At 42.2% G+C, this 16,854-nt stretch overlaps 1 protein-coding gene across 2 annotated transcripts; it reads right to left on the bottom strand.

Annotated features, from left to right (window-relative positions):
- Positions 1-945: 945 nt before the first annotated feature.
- rinl (Ras and Rab interactor-like) lies at positions 946-16,201 on the bottom strand. 2 transcript variants are annotated; one of them, XM_061719007.1, is made up of 11 exons: positions 15,972-16,201; positions 13,649-13,814; positions 10,095-10,206; positions 9,549-9,621; positions 9,321-9,403; positions 9,140-9,222; positions 7,274-7,487; positions 4,148-4,813; positions 2,916-3,233; positions 2,688-2,822; positions 946-1,837 (listed from the first exon to the last, which is right to left on the bottom strand). In XM_061719007.1, coding segments are annotated over exons 1-11 (2,238 nt in total). In that variant the 5' UTR covers positions 15,974-16,201; the 3' UTR covers positions 946-1,451. The 2 variants fall into 2 exon arrangements, with proteins under 2 accessions (XP_061574991.1, XP_061574992.1); XM_061719008.1 differs by having other exon boundaries at positions 2,688-2,819.
- Positions 16,202-16,854: the final 653 nt, after the last annotated feature.

Raw genomic sequence — 16,854 nt, 5'->3', positions numbered from 1 at the left:
CACATTTTCATTTAATGTTTTAGCATTCTACCTTCTGCTGCAACTTCACTTGTCTGCAACTCCAGCCTTCACTAACTGTGTTTATTGCATGGCTCTCCCAGTTGTTTCCACTTGGTCTCTGTAGCTACCTTCACACATGTAATGTTGCTGGAATCGCTCCATGTGCAATCCTGGTTAGTGTTAACTTCAGCTTCTGTTTCAGCAACTGCTGTTGCTATGTCATCTTGTCAATGTAGTGAAATACCTTTAACTTCTGTAGTCTGCTTCACATTCAGCTGGCACATCAATGCCAATTCAAATCTGTAAGGCATTACATACTTGATGTAAGCCATGTGCCGTTTGAGGGTGTGAGAGGAAGTTAAATGCTGCCCTCTAGTGGAGATGATGTCGAGGGCTGACAGCATGTAACATCTGATTAAGTGAAGCTACAGTACATATGCAAAATAGATGACAGACGAGTATACTGCAGTGAATCAGTGTTGACGACAGGCAGGTCAGCTGAGTGAAATGTTTTTAAGAATAAATACATTAATTTAATTGTTACTTTTTCATTCAAAAATGTTTACCATAACGGTGTTAATGCTGACTTTACAGCAGGCCAATACCAGAACCGTGATATGACAAGTGTCTTCATGAAAACGTTTGATCTTCTTGTCAATAACGATATAATACTACTACTACTACTACTACTACTAATAATAATCACAATAATAATAATAATAATAATAATAATAATAATAATAATAATAATAATACTAAAAATGATAATAATAATAATAAAAATAACAATAACAATAATAATAATAACAATAATAATAATAATAATAATAATAATAATAATAATAATAATAATAATAATGCTGCATTTTTTGGATAATTTTAGCCAGACTGCTAGAAATTATGCTGACAGAATTTGGAGTGATCTTCAAAGTAAACACAAGCAGTTTTATTATCGTACTCTCATTACAGAATATGAATTTCATATTATCTATTCTGGCACAAATACAATTTTACTTTACCATTAAAAAAAAAAAAAAGCTCTAAGTTAATCACCATTTCCTGCATCAGATGTAACATATAAGCATGTTTATATTTGCTGAAATAAGATTGGATTCATAGCCAATAACTGGCGACATACTGATTGATCAATGTGATCAATTACCAAGCTCATATGGTGCTTAAATATGCACCACTTAAATATGTATTTGCATAAACACCATGTTTATGGAGCTCCATATATGATAGTAAAGGCAAGCTCAGGTTTCCGATAGACCCCAGCCCTCACGCCCACATGAGTGTGTTAAAAACTTCACATTGGGAGGACTTGAACAGTTTCAGTTGTTTTTCCTTGACTCAGTGGAAATGCTTTGATGAATTCTCCATGCGTGTGACTGACAGGCAGCTATGCTCTCCAGCTTAAACCCTCTGTTTCCTCTTCATTACAATCCTCACTAGTCCTCTCCCGCAGCTGCATTAAGACCATCAGTGGTGTCTGTTTGGCTGTTGAGTTCTTGTTCGCTCTCCGTCTCCTCCTCACACACCGACAGATCCTCTGTGGTGCGTCCTGTCGGCTGCTCTACCGTGTCAACATCGTCAGTGGCGTTTTCTTTATTCCCAGTTTCTGTCTCAGACTTGTGCACTGCAGCTTCCCGGCAGAGCCTGCGAATCGTCCGCCGGTTCTTGCTGCGACGGGACTGGTTGCAGTGCAGGGTGCGCCTGCGATGCCACTGGTTGATGGACTTCTGGGCCTCCACGCTGAGCTGACGGGCGGCCACTCGCGGCTGGAAACTGCTGATGTAGTAGAGAGAGGCGTATAGGGTTGTAAGGTAGTAGCCACCTGCGGGAAAGGGAATCCAAAAAAGCAGAGGTGTCAAGTAACAAAGTACAAATACTTTGTTACCTTACTTATGTAGAAATTGTGGTTATCTATACTTCAATGGAGTAATTATTTTTCAGACCACTTTTTACTTTTACTCCTTACATTTTCACGCAATTATCTGTACTTTTTACTCCTTACATTTTAAAAACAACCTTGTTACTCTATTTCATTTTGGCCTTTAAAAAAAAACTATCCAGTTAAATTGCTCCATCCGGATAGAGTGAATTTGGTTGTGGTTGTTTCAGATGTTCTTGTCCAGTTTTGTTCTTACATCCGTTCCCTCAGATTCCTGCAACTAAACTTGGATGTACATTCCAATAAAGGTTAGGATAAATGATAACATGCCTCTGAAGTTTGACTTTTTGCACCATTACAATACTTATAGTCAACTAGTCATCATATCTTCTGCTCTCTGAAACACATGTTAATGCTCAATAGTACACATATATGGTTCTTTAATATATTTGCATTATACTAAGATGCATTCATTTTCAATGGCTTTTTTCCCCCTTACTTACATTACTTTTACTTTTATACTTGAAGTAGTTTTGAAACCAGTACTTTTATACTTTTACTTGAGTAAAAAACTTGAGTTGATACTTCAAGTTCTACAGGAGTATTTTTAAACTCTAGTATCTATACTTCTGCCTGAGTAATGAATGTGAATACTTTTGACACCTCTGCAGAAAAGGTTAGGTCACCGGAGCGCGTTTGGGCTGTAATTTGTGAGTGTGTGTGTGTGTGTGTGTGTGTGTGTGTGTGTGTGTGTGTGTGTGTGTGTGTGTGAGTGTGAGTGTGTGTGCCTCACCCTCTCCCTGCAGCTGTGTGGGGTCCAGCAGCTCCATCATGTAGTCTGTATCCACCTGCAAGGTGACCAAGTTGCTACGGAGCAGCACCCACGTCAAACAGGGCAGGAAGTCATCCGCTCCAAAAGCTGTACCTGCTGAAGAGGAGAGTATGAGCAAAGCCCCAGCCCCATCCAAGATGGACGACTTCAGCCGGGCTGGAAACAACTGAGAACAAGCAGCAACCTTACCTGAGCTGGCATTGGCACTCATGCTGTGATAAATCGTCTTGCACACTTTGAGCACAATCTGGACCTTCTTGCTTGGGGAGTAGGTCTCATGCATACTAGTCCATTTGTGATGTATCCGCTCGAGGGTGACGGGATCAGGTACTCCAGCGCCGGCTGTTCCCCCGAGCTCCTCCACCCCTTTCTTCTCCAACACCCGCTGGTTGCTCGTGAGATGCTCAAAGGTGTTGTCTTTGGTCCGTAAGTTGTGGATGCAGGTGTAGAGGTGTGCAGCGATGGGCTTCAGAGCTACTTTATGGAGGGAGAGCTCCACGAAGTAGTCTACAAGAGGGTCAAGAGACAGGTGAGGAGAGATTAACACCAGACCATAGACTGCAAGAACATAAATGATGTTCTTGGCATCCAGTTTGTATAGTGCAGGGGTCGGCAACCCAAAATGTTGAAAGAGCCATATTGGACCAAAAACACAAAAAACAAATATGTCTGGAGCCGCAAAAAAATGAAAAGTCTTGTATAAGCCTTAGAATGAAGGCAACACATGCTGCATGTTTCTATATTAGTTAGAACTGGGGGAAGATTTTTTTTTTTCATTATGCAGTTCGAGAAAAAAGTTGAAATGTTGAGAAAAAAGTTGAAATGTCGAAAAAAAAGTCAGAATTTCGAGAAAAAAAAGTCGAAATGTTGAGAAAAAAAAGTCAAAATTTGGAGAAAAAAGTTGAAATGTCGAGAAAAAAGTTGAAATGTCGAGAAAAAAGTCAAAATTTCGAGAAAAAAGTCGAAATGTTGAGAAAAAAGTCGAAATGTCGAGAAAAAAGTCGAAATGTTGAGAAAAAAGTCAAAATTTCGAGAAAAAAGTCGAAATGTGGAGAAAAAAGTCGAAATGTCGAGAAAAAAGTCGAAATGTCGAGAAAAAAGTCAAAATTTCGAGAAAAAAGTCGAAATGTTGAGAAAAAAGTCAAAATTTTGAGAAAAAAGTCAAAATTTCGAGAAAAAAGTCGAAATGTCTAGATTAAAAAGGAAAAGAAAAAGGAAAAAAGAGAGAAAAATGGAAAAAAGAAGAAAAAAAAGAAAAAAAGAGGAAAAAAGAGAAAACAAGGAAAAAAAAAAAAAAAAAAAAGGAATCTTTTTTTTTTTGAAAAAGCTCCAGGAGCCACTAGGGCGGCGCTAAAGAGCCCTGGTATTGGCAGGTTGCCGACCCCTGGTATAGTGTGATAGCTAACCGTCAGCTCACGTACCGATCTCAGAGTCATTGAAGTCAGTAATGCTGTCCAGTAATGCCTGGAAGTCTGTAGTGTCCAGCAGCGTCTCCCTCAGCGACGTCAGCGACGACCTCAGGTCCTGTAGGAACTCAGACACGGTCACCCCGCTGGGGTCGCTCCCCGCCTTCAGCATCGAGTCCACAAAAGCTTTCACAGCTTCTGCGAATGCCCCGCCTTTCTTCTCACTCAACTCCTTAACACGATTGGTCAGTTTTTTCTTCTGGCACACCAGTCCACCAAGTGCCTGGCCCACCGCCGAGATCCGGTGTTTCAGCTTATCGGCCAGGCGGTTGGCCGACGTGTGGTGGGGTGCGGGGCCGGGGACCAGCGAGTCCGGCTCGTCCTCCATGCTGCTGACGGACAGCGAGTCGAGCTCCGGGGGCTGGAGCAGGGAGGACGGCCTGGGGGGGGGCAGCCAGAATCCATCTTCGATCCAGGACACCCTGTGAGGAGACGTGGGCATGGGGCTGCTGTGGCGCTGCGGCTCGGGCGTGACGCTCCGGGGGCTGGAGGGCGTGGACCGGCTCCCTGTCGCTCTCTGGGGGGGGTTCATGGCAAGGTCCCGGCTGGGCCTCCGGAGGACCACCCCTACCGGGGTGTTCGGGGTGGTGGAAGAATCAGCTGACCTGGCTCGAGTTAGACCTAGAACAGTAAAACATGAGGCCCAAACAGTTTTTTATTTTTCTATTTGGACTGAACCGGTTTCCAAAGTAAATAATAATAGTATCAAGTTCTGACCGTGTGTCAATGGAGAGAATAACATACAGTGCCTTGCGAAAGTATTTGGCCCCCTTGAACTTTGTGACCTTTTGCCACATTTCAGGCTTCAAACATAAAGATATAAAACTGTAATTTTTTGTGAAGAATCAACAACAAGTGGGACACAATCATGAAGTGGAACGAAATTTATTGGATATTTCAAACTTTTTTTAACAAATAAAAAACTGAAAAAGTGGGCGTGCAAAATTATTCAGCCCCTTTACTTTCAGTGCAGCAAACTCTGTCCAGAAGTTCAGTGAGGATCTCTGAATGATCCAGTGTTGACCTAAATGACTAATGATGATAAATGGAATCCACCTGTGTGTAATCACGTCTCCGTATAAATGCACCTGCACCGTGATCGTCTCAGAGGTCCGTTTAAAGCGCAGAGAGCATCATGAAGAACAAGGAACACACCAGGCAGGTCCCAGATACTGTTGTGGAGAAGTTTAAAGCTGGATTTGGATACAAAAAGATTTCCCAAGCTTTAAACATCCCAAGGAGCACTGTGCAAGCGATAATATTGAAATGGAAGGAGTATCAGACCACTGCAAATCTACCAAGACCTGGCCGTCCCTCTACACTTTCAGCTCATACAAGGAGAAGACTGATCAGAGATGCAGCCAAGAGGCCCATGATCACTCTGGATGAACTGCAGAGGTCAGAGGTCAGAGGTCACCTACAGCTGAGGTGGGAGACTCTGTCCATACGACAACAATCAGTCGTATACTGCACAATTCTGGCCTTTATGGAAGAGTGGCAAGAAGAAAGCCATTTCTTAAAGGTATCCATATAAAGTGTTGTTTAAAGTTTGCCACAAGCCACCTGGGAGACACACCAAACACGTGGAAGAAGGTGCTCTGGTCAGTTGAGACCGAAATCAAACTTTTTGGCAACAATGCAAGACGTTATTGTGGCAGGGTGCAGGATTGGGGCGTGGTCTGCAGGGGAGAGAGGGAGTGCGAGGGAGTGGCGCACAGGTGTGTCTAATCATTCTCTGTGTATTTCAGTAGTGTGCGGGCCCTGGAGACAGGAGAGGAAGGACGCAGAGTGGAGCTCTGCTGCGAGGACAGAGCTGAAAGTGCTGTGGGCAGATCTGTGGCCGAGTCCGAGTGCACGTCTGTGTGATTGAAAATAAAATAAGAATTTCTCCTCGAAACCCAGTGTCTGCTGTCCTGTCTGGTGACCCCGTAGCAGCGAGCCTTGCTACAGTTATGTTTGGCGTAAAAGCAACACAGCTCATCACCCTCAACACACCATCCCCACCGTCAAACATGGTGGTGGCAGCATCATGGTTTGGGCCTGCTTTTCTTCAGCAGGGACAGGGAAGATGGTTAAAATTGATGGGAAGATGGATGGAGCCAAATACAGGATCACTCTGGAAGAAAACCTGATGGAGTCTGCAAAAACATAAAGCAAAATCTACAATGGAATGGTTCACAAAAAAAACATATCCAGGTGTTAGAATGGCCAAGTGAAAGTCTAGACCTGAATCCAATCGAGAATTTGTGGAAAGAACTGAAACCTGTTGTTCACAAACGCTCTCCATCCAACCTCACTGAGCTCCAGCTGTTTTGCAAGGAGGAATGGGCAAAAATTTCAGTCTCTCGATGTGCAAAACTGAGACAAACCCCAAGCGACTTACAGCTGTAATCGCAGCAAAAGGTGGTGCTACAAAGTATTAACTTAAGGGGGCTGAATAATTTTGCACGCCCAATTTTTCAGTTTTTTATTTGTTAAAGTTTGAAATATCCAATAAATTTCGTTCCACTTCATGATTGTGTCCCACTTGTTGTTGATTCTTCACAAAAAATTACAGTTTTATATCTTTATGTTTGAAGCCTGAAATGTAGCAAAAGGTCACAAAGTTCAAGGGGGCCGAATACTTTCGCAAGGCACTATATACATTAAAAAACAAACTTGGGATGTATGAGGAAATCTGGAAACCTTTTAATCAATTAATTTAAAAAGGAGATATAGGCTTCTACGGGAGGAAAATGCAGAGCAGGATACCTAAACATCAAAGTAGTGGTGAACCTCAGAAGGGGAAGGGTCTTGGAGGGCGACAGCAAAAGTGTAATTTTTGTTTATGTTTATCTTTAATTTGCTAGAGCTACCATTGGACTGCACTTACAATACTGTCATATGTTACTTTGTACAAATTTTGGATCTTATAACAAGAGAGATGTAAAGAGAGAATGGATGTGGGTTGAGATGGAGGGGGGGGGGGGGGGTTAAGACTGTTAAGTCAAAAGTTGTGAAATGTCCTTTATAATAATATCCTTTGTGTGAATAAAAAAATCAATAAAGATATTGTTAAAAAAAAAAAAATCAAGTTCTGACCGGAGCTTTCTGTCCAGGCGGCGGAGCTTTCCTGGTCCAGGGAGATGGTCCGTTTGCTCTGCACGCCCGCCCCGGCCCATGTCCGGGTGCTGCTGAGACGTCGCTCTCGTCTGTAAGTCGGAGGCTGGGCGGTCCTGTGGGTCAGCCACTCGTCTCCGTGTTCACGCAGGTAGAGAGGATTGATGATGCACAGGGCACCACTGGTGGAGGTCAGCTGAGAAAAACATAGACACGAACGAGGATCAGGACGGTGGGACACCCTGATCAATAAACTTACACAATACATGTAGAAATTCTGACAATAATTATATGCATGCTTCCACTCTGAAGTATTAACTGGAATGTTACCTGCTTTTAAATGGGACCACACTATGAGAGCAAGGTACTGGGGACAACATAGCACTGCAGTTGACATGAAGCAACGCTAAATTCCCAAGAAATGATGAGAGCTGCTGTGTGCTTTCTGCCTTGATTGTGTTTCCTCAAAATAAGCAGTCTTCTAAAGGTCTTCTCTGATTGGTCTGATAGGCCCGAGCGAGCGATTCCAGCTATTCCACATCAGCTCCGGATGTGTCCGTTTGAATATATTACCATGAGGTAAGGATAAGAGCACTCGCGGGGCTTTCCAGCTGCACCCAGGCCCTAAAATAGAGTTTAATGACCCTTGGCAAAGGTTATTATATGTTTCATGGATGAAAAAAAAGCCAGAATCTAGAAAGGTTAAAGACGAGCCACTGAAGAAGCTGAGCAGGAGACAACAAGGATGTGTAAGTTTGAACAATTTCTTCTCTTAGTTGTCATGGAAAATATGAGATCACTAGTACTTAAAGGAGCTTGAGGCCGGATTGTGGCAAGATTTATGAAAAAAATTTGTATACATTTTAAGTTTTCTAGTAATAATGTCAGATGAAGCGTTCCAAACCCAAAAGAATGATTCCTCTAGTGTATCTCTCCTTTGCCTTGAACAGGCTGTGTGCTGCAAAATGTGCTGCAATTCGGTCCCGAATTTCCCGCTCTGTCCTGCGGATGTGACGTCACATGACGCTGCATGCACGTTCTCCCCGTTCTCCCGTGCCGGCTTCACTGTTGGCTGCAGTACCCCCAACGGCCGTCGTGGTGAAGGGTGGCGCTAGAGAGTCTCATTTCTTAAAAGGAGCCTCAAGCTCCTTTAAGGGAGGAGTTGGAGCCCCGATATGGGAAAATCAGGACTGTCAGGAATTAATTATGTTTTTCATATAGAAGTGGCTGCAGGAACATGTCTCTGCTCATTTTATACTTAACAATATAATTGTTGGAACTATTGTAAATAAGTAGTAAGTTATCATGCTTGCTATTAACAGAACGTATGATAATTTGCTTACGCCTGTGACGAACTGATAAAACAATGCTGTGTTAAGTGATTAAAAAGTACTGCACAAGAAGTTTCCTGATATCAGCATAAAGCAGATATCTGCAGAGAAGAGGAAACTTCTTGTTGCTAAACAAATGAGAACAAGAACAAATCAATACCTTTCCGCTAACTGCGACCACTCATTTTTCCCCTCCCTTTAGGGGCGCAGTTAGCTTTGTGATCTAGGGTACACCCAGAGTGAATAAAAGCAAGGAAGCAGCTGAGACAAATCAGAGTATGTTGGAGATTTTACACGTCCCGACTGCTCTCCTTGCAAGCAAATTCTAATTGTGTTTGTGTCTTTCTTTGTCTCCAGAAAGTTTGATGATACAAAAGTGCCTAAACCTAACAATAATCTCTCTTTAGAGTATTATAAAAAATATGTAAAACAGTTCCTCAGTAAATGAAACAAGGACTTAATTCCTTTGTCTCCAAAAACACATCCATCTCGCTGTGACAGACACAAAGCAGCATACCTGTATTGAACACATCATGGTGTTCGGCTCCATGTGGCTAATCTCTTCGGTCTGCTGCTCGGTCGGTGTGGAAAGCCAAGTTTCTGCAGGAATCAATCAAACAAGACAAAACCGGTCTTCAAACACGTCTCTGCCTTTATATTTCTGACGAAGGGTCAAACTCAGAGAGGCAGATACTCACCGGGTTCAAGCTGAGAGAGACGATTCGTATCGGTCATGCTGTAGATCCAGTGTGGGACGGACAGACAGACATCCAACACATCCCTGTACACATTGTTACATCGTTTACATAGATTATGTCAGCGCACTTGCTGATTTGACTTGGAAGCGACTGACAAAGAGTTACGATAGAGTTGTTAAGTCAAACACGCACATGTCAGGGGACGTGAGTGATGGAGCGACTTCCTACCTGGTCAGAGAGTAGAAAAACACCAGCTGGGGCAAGTCGGAGAAGGACAGATGAGAGTCAGACAGCTGGAGCACTGCAGAGAGAACGGAGACGGAGTGGGAAGTATCATTAGTCTCATTACACGCTTTGTTAAAACACATTCCTGTGCTGAGGCTTTAAACAGGAAGCCCAGAGATGGGACTTTTACAGATGAGTGACTACCACCATGCTACACTGACAACAATGTTTGCTTGTGCTGTCGATATTGAACAGAGTTCTCATCAAAACAGTAAACTGGATTACTTTTCTTTTTCTAGTCTCTAGCAGATACATCTTGGACTTGCTCCAACATCTTTACCATGTCAATCATCCACGGTACAAAGTACGGTAGATAAATCCGACTGCAGGAAGTGAGACTATCTGTCTCAGCATGTTATTGTCTCATTTAAACTGCTTATTGACCTGATATATCAAGTTTAGCAGAAGTGGTGCACAGTGAGATAACCACCGAAAGTGGCACTGGGGGAACTGGGATGGACTGGGTCACGCACGTTCACGTTTGCATACCTGTGCCTGTGCACTTGATACCGTAGTCAAGGACCTGGTCATTCTGTCCCCCCGCAGACACACACAGCAGGCTGGGCTGCGAAGTCACGGAGTCTCGCACAACCAGGAAACTCTGCAGGGAAACACAGTGACTCATTTTACCAGAACAAGTGTGACAGTCAGAAGCCTGTTGAGCAGGAAGACAAATACATTCTCGCTGGCAGGTTATGCAGCGGTGTCCCATGGCAACCAGGCAGCCAGTAGAGATGCACGTAGTGGTACATGAAACAAATCTGACAAGTTCAGGGAGCTCTTTGTTAAGCGTGTGTCGGAATTTCCTTGACAAGGCTGTATTAGTTTGATCTTGATAGAGGAAGTCATACAACTCATTTCTGAGGTTTGCTAATTGCCGCTGCCCCCTCATGACACTGGTATGAGTCTATCGAGCCGGGATATTTCTGTCTCAGGACCTCTCATCATTTCCACTCTGTAGTGTTAGCAGCATCCCCCAGCAGGATAGATCCATTCATTCATTTCAGTGTAAAACACGCCAACTCCGCCCTCTGAAGAAATATATCACATGCTTGAAAACCACTTTAAAAATCATGATTAAAAACAGCCTGACCTGACATGAACTGTTACAACCTCCTGTTGGGAGAAGACTTTACACCCCAGTCCTGACCTTAAACCTCAGCTCTGTTAAACCTTACCCCAAAATATGTGATGTTATATATATATATATATATATATATATATATATATATATATACACACATATACATATACATATACATATACATATACATACATACATACAGTGCAGACCAAACATTTGGACACACCTTCTCATTCAACAAATTGGGAAGTGTGTCCATATATATATATATATATATATATATATATATATATATATATATATATATTCCACTGCAATCTATGTAATGTTTGCATGCTATGTATTTGAACTTTTTTAGTTTGCATATTCCTGGTAAGATGGTTCTGCTTCTCACAGCTGACGCAGCTCTCATACAGGCCTGACTAAAGCAGGACACTTGAAAAAAAAAAAAAAGTAAGCGTTTTATAATCACACAGCATTCAGGCGTTCTTACTAATGACAGTTAATGTTGCAAACATTCATAAAGATTTTGACACGCTTTTAATAGATTAGCCATGCACCAATAAAGGCATTTTAATTAATCTTACCCTCACGAGTGCCTCAGTTCTCTGTCTACAACATTTTATGGATCTCCCCGAATGAAGAGCACCTGAGGGATACACTTTTTTGCAATACCCAAGCAGCACTCCATGCACCGCGTTCCTGTCTATTCATAAAGATTATTTCACTCTCATGAAAGGTGTCACTGTATCATTAAGATGCAGTGACTTGCTCGCAACCCCCCTCCCCAAAAAGTTTTCAGTCAAAAAAGCAGGACATGCCGAGATTAAGTTAATTTTCATCATCAAATGCTAAGGCTGTAGCTTCACACATAAAGTTTATGTAGGTCTAATCTTGTTCTTGGTAGTCGGCTCACTTAGAAGTCTGCTGCAACAAAAGGGTGAAGTTGCTTTTTTTTTTGCACACCAATGAGGATCTTACATTTCATCTGTACACTGAGATGCTGCTTTTAAAGACCAAGTCTGATCATTTCTGCCGTTTCTGGAGGCAAAAGGAGACTGAGCTGTTGGTTGAGTCACATTGAGCTTGTGTAAACCAGTTGTGTGGCAACAACACAACCGAACTCAAAGATGCTCTCACACAGGAAGTGGCTTTCAGGCTTCAGGCTCGGTGTGCAAAGAAAATAAAGACAAGTTTATCACTCACCACAGTCTCTGTACGGTGTATCTTTCATGAAAGCAGTAAAAAGAAACTAACAAAAAAAATGTTTTTTCTGCTTTTTGTTTTGTTAAAGACTTGTATCAGCAATACTCGTCAGACTGAAGTCTTTGCAACATCATTTTACACTTCAAGAGCTTCTCTGTTACAGAAACAAAAAGATGCTCATCCACCATCACGGCTCAGTAATTTGATGCTGCCAGAAAAGATTCTGCATTTTTTGGCATTTATCTGCATTTCATGCTCTAAAACAACCAACAAATATAGATTTGCTACTCACAGTCTCTCTCTGCAGCAGACATATCCATTTTGTAGTGTCATTTCCCTGGTATGTTCATGCTTTTATTCAACACTACTTCTGCATTCAGTGCAAAAGCATCACGGTGTGTTAAAAGATGTCAAAGAGAAAAAGGAACTTCTCCAATAGCACAGAGATAGAGGCTGAGAGCACCTCTGTTGTAACAAAAAATGTCATTGTGTCTGAAATAAACAGCATTTTTTCTCTGTCCGTTTGGTGCACACAGAACCGGCTTTTAAAATTTAGACCGAGTGAAAAGATGAGCAGCACACTCGCCAAGAGTTCACATCATGCACTAGTGGGCGCTGAGTCACGTACACTGTAGAAAATGAGAGCAGCATAGAGGAAGTAATAAAGAGGATCAGAAAGAGGGACCGCACATGGAATCATGGGGTGATTGATGAATGCACATTCACACACCAAACAAAAGACCTCCAAACTGAAAAAAATCCATCCTAACCTAGCCTGGACCGATGCCACCGTATCCCAAAGCTGCACCCTCCCCGGAGCGTCCAGGAACACCAGAAAGACGTCAGTCGAGGTAAAAAAAAAATAACGTTTCTCAAGCTGAAGCATCAAGACTGAGTCAACAAATATCAGCGCTCGTATGAAATGAGAGGGGGTCATGATGGAGCAGGTGGAGGGACTCATGCACGATCACAACCCTGGGCACAATTTAAGGTCAGGCCACGGTGGAGGAGATGTGCTGGTACGGGCTCGTCTTTAAGGTTGAGCTAGTTGGACCTTTGTCATGTTGTCGATGGGCTGCTGATCATTTCTGGAGGATACTTCCACTTCCACTGGTCAACATGACAACCAAGGTGCTCCAGCACACACATCCACACCCTGTCCCTCTTCCACTAACCCCGACTCGGCAGACCTCGCTGGTCTGTCAGACACAAGACTGTACTTCCAGAAAGACAAAGTAAACCTTTGCTGCCAAAGCAAAAGCTGATGGACACAAAAGCTTGAGTTGCTTTTTAAGTAAACTTTCTCAAAAACCTAAAACATGAATAATCAAGAGTTTGATCATTTTTCTTTTTAAATTAATTGTCTGTTAACTGCACACTGATGTTTGCGAGTAATCAAAAGGAAGGGAAAAATCACTAACTTAGTTAAACTTTCTCTAAGTTGTGAAGCTGAATTAACTGAGTGAGCAGCAGCTGGCGTAATAATCGTGCAGACTATTTACATAAAATCTGTTGTTTGTGGTGAGGCCCATAACAATCTGGCAAACTGAGAAACAAATAAAGACGGACCCATTAAATTTATGGATCAATCGGCCGCATTCGTGTGACCATTGAGGTTGAGTAGTTTTAAAGTCTCCTGAAATCTTCAGGAGTTTTTCAGTCAGCGAAATGCAGAAACGTGAAGAATGATTTCAATTTCAAATGACAAGTTCTTCAGTTTGAAGGAAAGCAAGAAAGACTTTGTCAGACTTACGCCAGCAGGAGACCCAGAGACAGCAGCGTGGGCCATCCCCCGGTCCCAGGGAGCACCGGGGGACCAGGCATCCTGACACCTGCTCAGCTGCTCCAGGAGCGTCAGCCTCCTCCTGCTGCTCCTCCAGGGGATGGCTGTTGTCCCATTGATTGAGCTGTGAACGGCCCTGGACAGCAGCGTAGATTAGATTAGATTAGATTAGATTAGATGATCCTTTATTTCTCCCTCAATGGGGAAACTCACTTACAGGTATGGACAGTATGTGTGTGTATATATATATATATTCAATTCAATTCAATTTTATTTATATAGCGTCTAATACAACAGATGTTGTCTCTAGACGCTTTCCAGAGATCCAGAACATGAACATAAATATATATATATATATATACACACACAGTTGAGGACGATATTATTAGCCCCCCTATGGAATTTTAAGTTTTTTCAAGTTTCTGGCAAGATCCTTTTTAGCAGAGCAAGGCGGTTCTAACAGAGCATTCCTGAACATACAATTTGTCATTATAAGGGCCAAAACATTTATATTTGTGCACCAAAACATTATTATGTAAGAAAAAGCTAAAATGACCAGGGACATTATTATTATTAACCCCCTTTAAGAAATTACCATTTATTAAGTCATCACACAAGCCACTTTTGTGCAGTGATGTGCTTAACCTTCACAGGTGATGTGCATAAAGGGAATCAGGTCAAACAGGTGATTGCACTCAATTCAGTTAAGTTAATTAACTCAAGCCAAAACATGGTATAAAAGCCTCATTATGGAGCTGGCAGTTGAGGAAGCAACATGCCAAAAACAAAGGAGATCAGTGTGGACCTCAGAATAAGAATTATAGATGCCCACAAAGCAGGGGAGGGATATACGAAGATATCCAACCGTTTCCAGGTGTCAAGGACTGGAGTGAGAGGCATCATTCAACGCTCCAAAGACAGCAACACAGTGCAGAACAAGCCTGGCAGAGGTAGAAAGAGAAAGATTTCAGAGAGACTGGAGAGGAAACTGGTGAGAGACGTGTCTAGAGACCCCAGATTAACTTCCAAGGCGCTGGCAAATGACTTGGCCACATCAGGAATCATTGTCTCGAAGAAGACCATAACTAGAGCTCTGCACAGGAATGACCTACAAGGGTGCAGACCAAGAAAAACCCCACTTTTGAGGAAGAGGCACCTTCAAGCCAGACTTCAGTATGCTCGAGACAACCTGGAGAAACATTATTCATACTGGAAGCGTGTCTTATGGTCTGACAAGACTAAACTAGAGCTCTTTGGCCACAGGGACACTGCTTACGTTTGGAGAAAAAAAGGACAGGCATTCAACCCAAAGAACACCATCCCCACAGTGAAGCATGGTGGTGGGAGTATTATGCTGTGGGGATGCTTCAGTGCATCTGGAACAGGAAATCTTGTCAAGGTGGATGGAATCATGAATAAAGAAAAATATTTGGCTATTTTGAAAGAGAACCTTAGGCAGTATGCTGTGAAACTGGGTCTGAGACGTCACTTCATCTTCCAACATGACAAGGATCCTAAACACACCTCCCTCTTGGTGAAGAACTATCTCCAGACGACCAAAGTGAATGTCATTGAATGGCCTGCACAAAGCCCTGACTTAAATCCAATAGAAAATCTGTGGAGTGACCTAAAGAAACATGTCCATGCCAGGCACCCATCAAATCTAGAGGAACTGGAGAGATTTGCCAAAGAAGAATGGGCCAGGATTCCTCAAGTGAAGTGTGAGAGACTTGTTGTAAACTACAACAAACGTCTGCAGGCAGTAATACAGCAAAAAGGATACACAATTGACTATTAGGGTGTGGGGGGCTAATAATTTTGACCCTGGTAGTTTTTGTGTTTTGTACAATATCTTCATTTCTGAGTGGAATATAAAATAGTGTAAGCATCCAAAATAAAACTACGAAGTCTACAAAAAGCTGTGTTCAGTTTATTTTGCTCTGGTTAATATCACTTGGAAAACACTTAGAAAACAAGCACTATTTTGTAAGGGGGCTAATAAAATCGTCCTCAACTGTGTGTATATATATATATATATATATATATATATACATACATACAAAGAAAATGGGTCTATTCTATAGTGCTTACACAAACATAAATTTATGACATCTTTCAGATACTAAAAAATCTTCAACTAAAATAGAACATCTATCCATCTAAGTTAAAGATTTTTCAGTATTTCAGTATCAAATTCAACAATATTCAAAAACGACATATTAAAATGTGGAAAATGTTTACAACTACACATTAACATGAGCTTATATATGGTATGAAAGTAGAAGATACTCACATGCGTCTTCCTTCCTTAGACACTCTTTTAGCAATTTCTGCACATATTGCACTGTTCCCTCCCTTAAGCTCTTCCTTTCCGCGCAGCACTCAAAATACTATACGGGCTAAAATAGGAAGTTGGTTTTCAAAATAGCTCCCAAAGACGTTTCCTAATGCAGGGTGGCAAATTTTCTGCATTTCCAAATTCTGGTATTGGGCCTGATGCCGACGTGTCTTCTGTCTCCTGCACAAAGCTGATGTTTAATGCACTTTCAGTTTCCACATGAACAATGACAGCAGCCTCTGCCCTCCCCTGATCTCAAGTCGTGGTTAACCCACCTCGGCGCACATTGCATGTTCTCTGAAACGCTGTGTGACTATTTTAACTCTCCATATAAAACCGTCTATAATCTTCAAACTTTAGACAAGGCAGGGGAGAGATTGTCTTTGGTCTGAGATGTAACATTTGATCCTGCAGAAGTAACTCATAGAACAATAAATAAGTTGAACCTGTTCTTATCATAGAAGACGCATGACTTTTTGGCAGCTCAGGGCGTTTTGCTGCTATTTTCTGTCGTGAACATGCAGCATGGCTTGCTTTTCAACACTTCTGCCTGTGACGGAAACCGAAGCCTGAGGTGTCATTGATCAGTCACCATTTCTGTGGGGAGAGGAATCATTGTTGTATCAAATGAGGCATGGTCGTATCACCGGTGCCATCAGTTTCCTGCACAATGCTACAAGCACAGCAGCACATTGGCCAAAGTTCACTGTTGAATCTCCTTTTATTGTCCAATTGAAGAAGGTGCGGCCTCATTTGAGCAATTTGAAAATTATTCTTGTTACCACAGAGTTCTTCCTGAGCTGTGGCTGCTGAAGACAAGCACCTGCTCTCTGCTGTT

This window comes from Cololabis saira, chromosome 4, assembly GCF_033807715.1.
Source record: "Cololabis saira isolate AMF1-May2022 chromosome 4, fColSai1.1, whole genome shotgun sequence".
Taxonomy (NCBI): Eukaryota; Metazoa; Chordata; class Actinopteri; order Beloniformes; family Belonidae; genus Cololabis; species Cololabis saira.
Note: the sequence above shows the minus strand (reverse complement) of the source record. Positions and strands in the feature narration are given on the sequence as shown.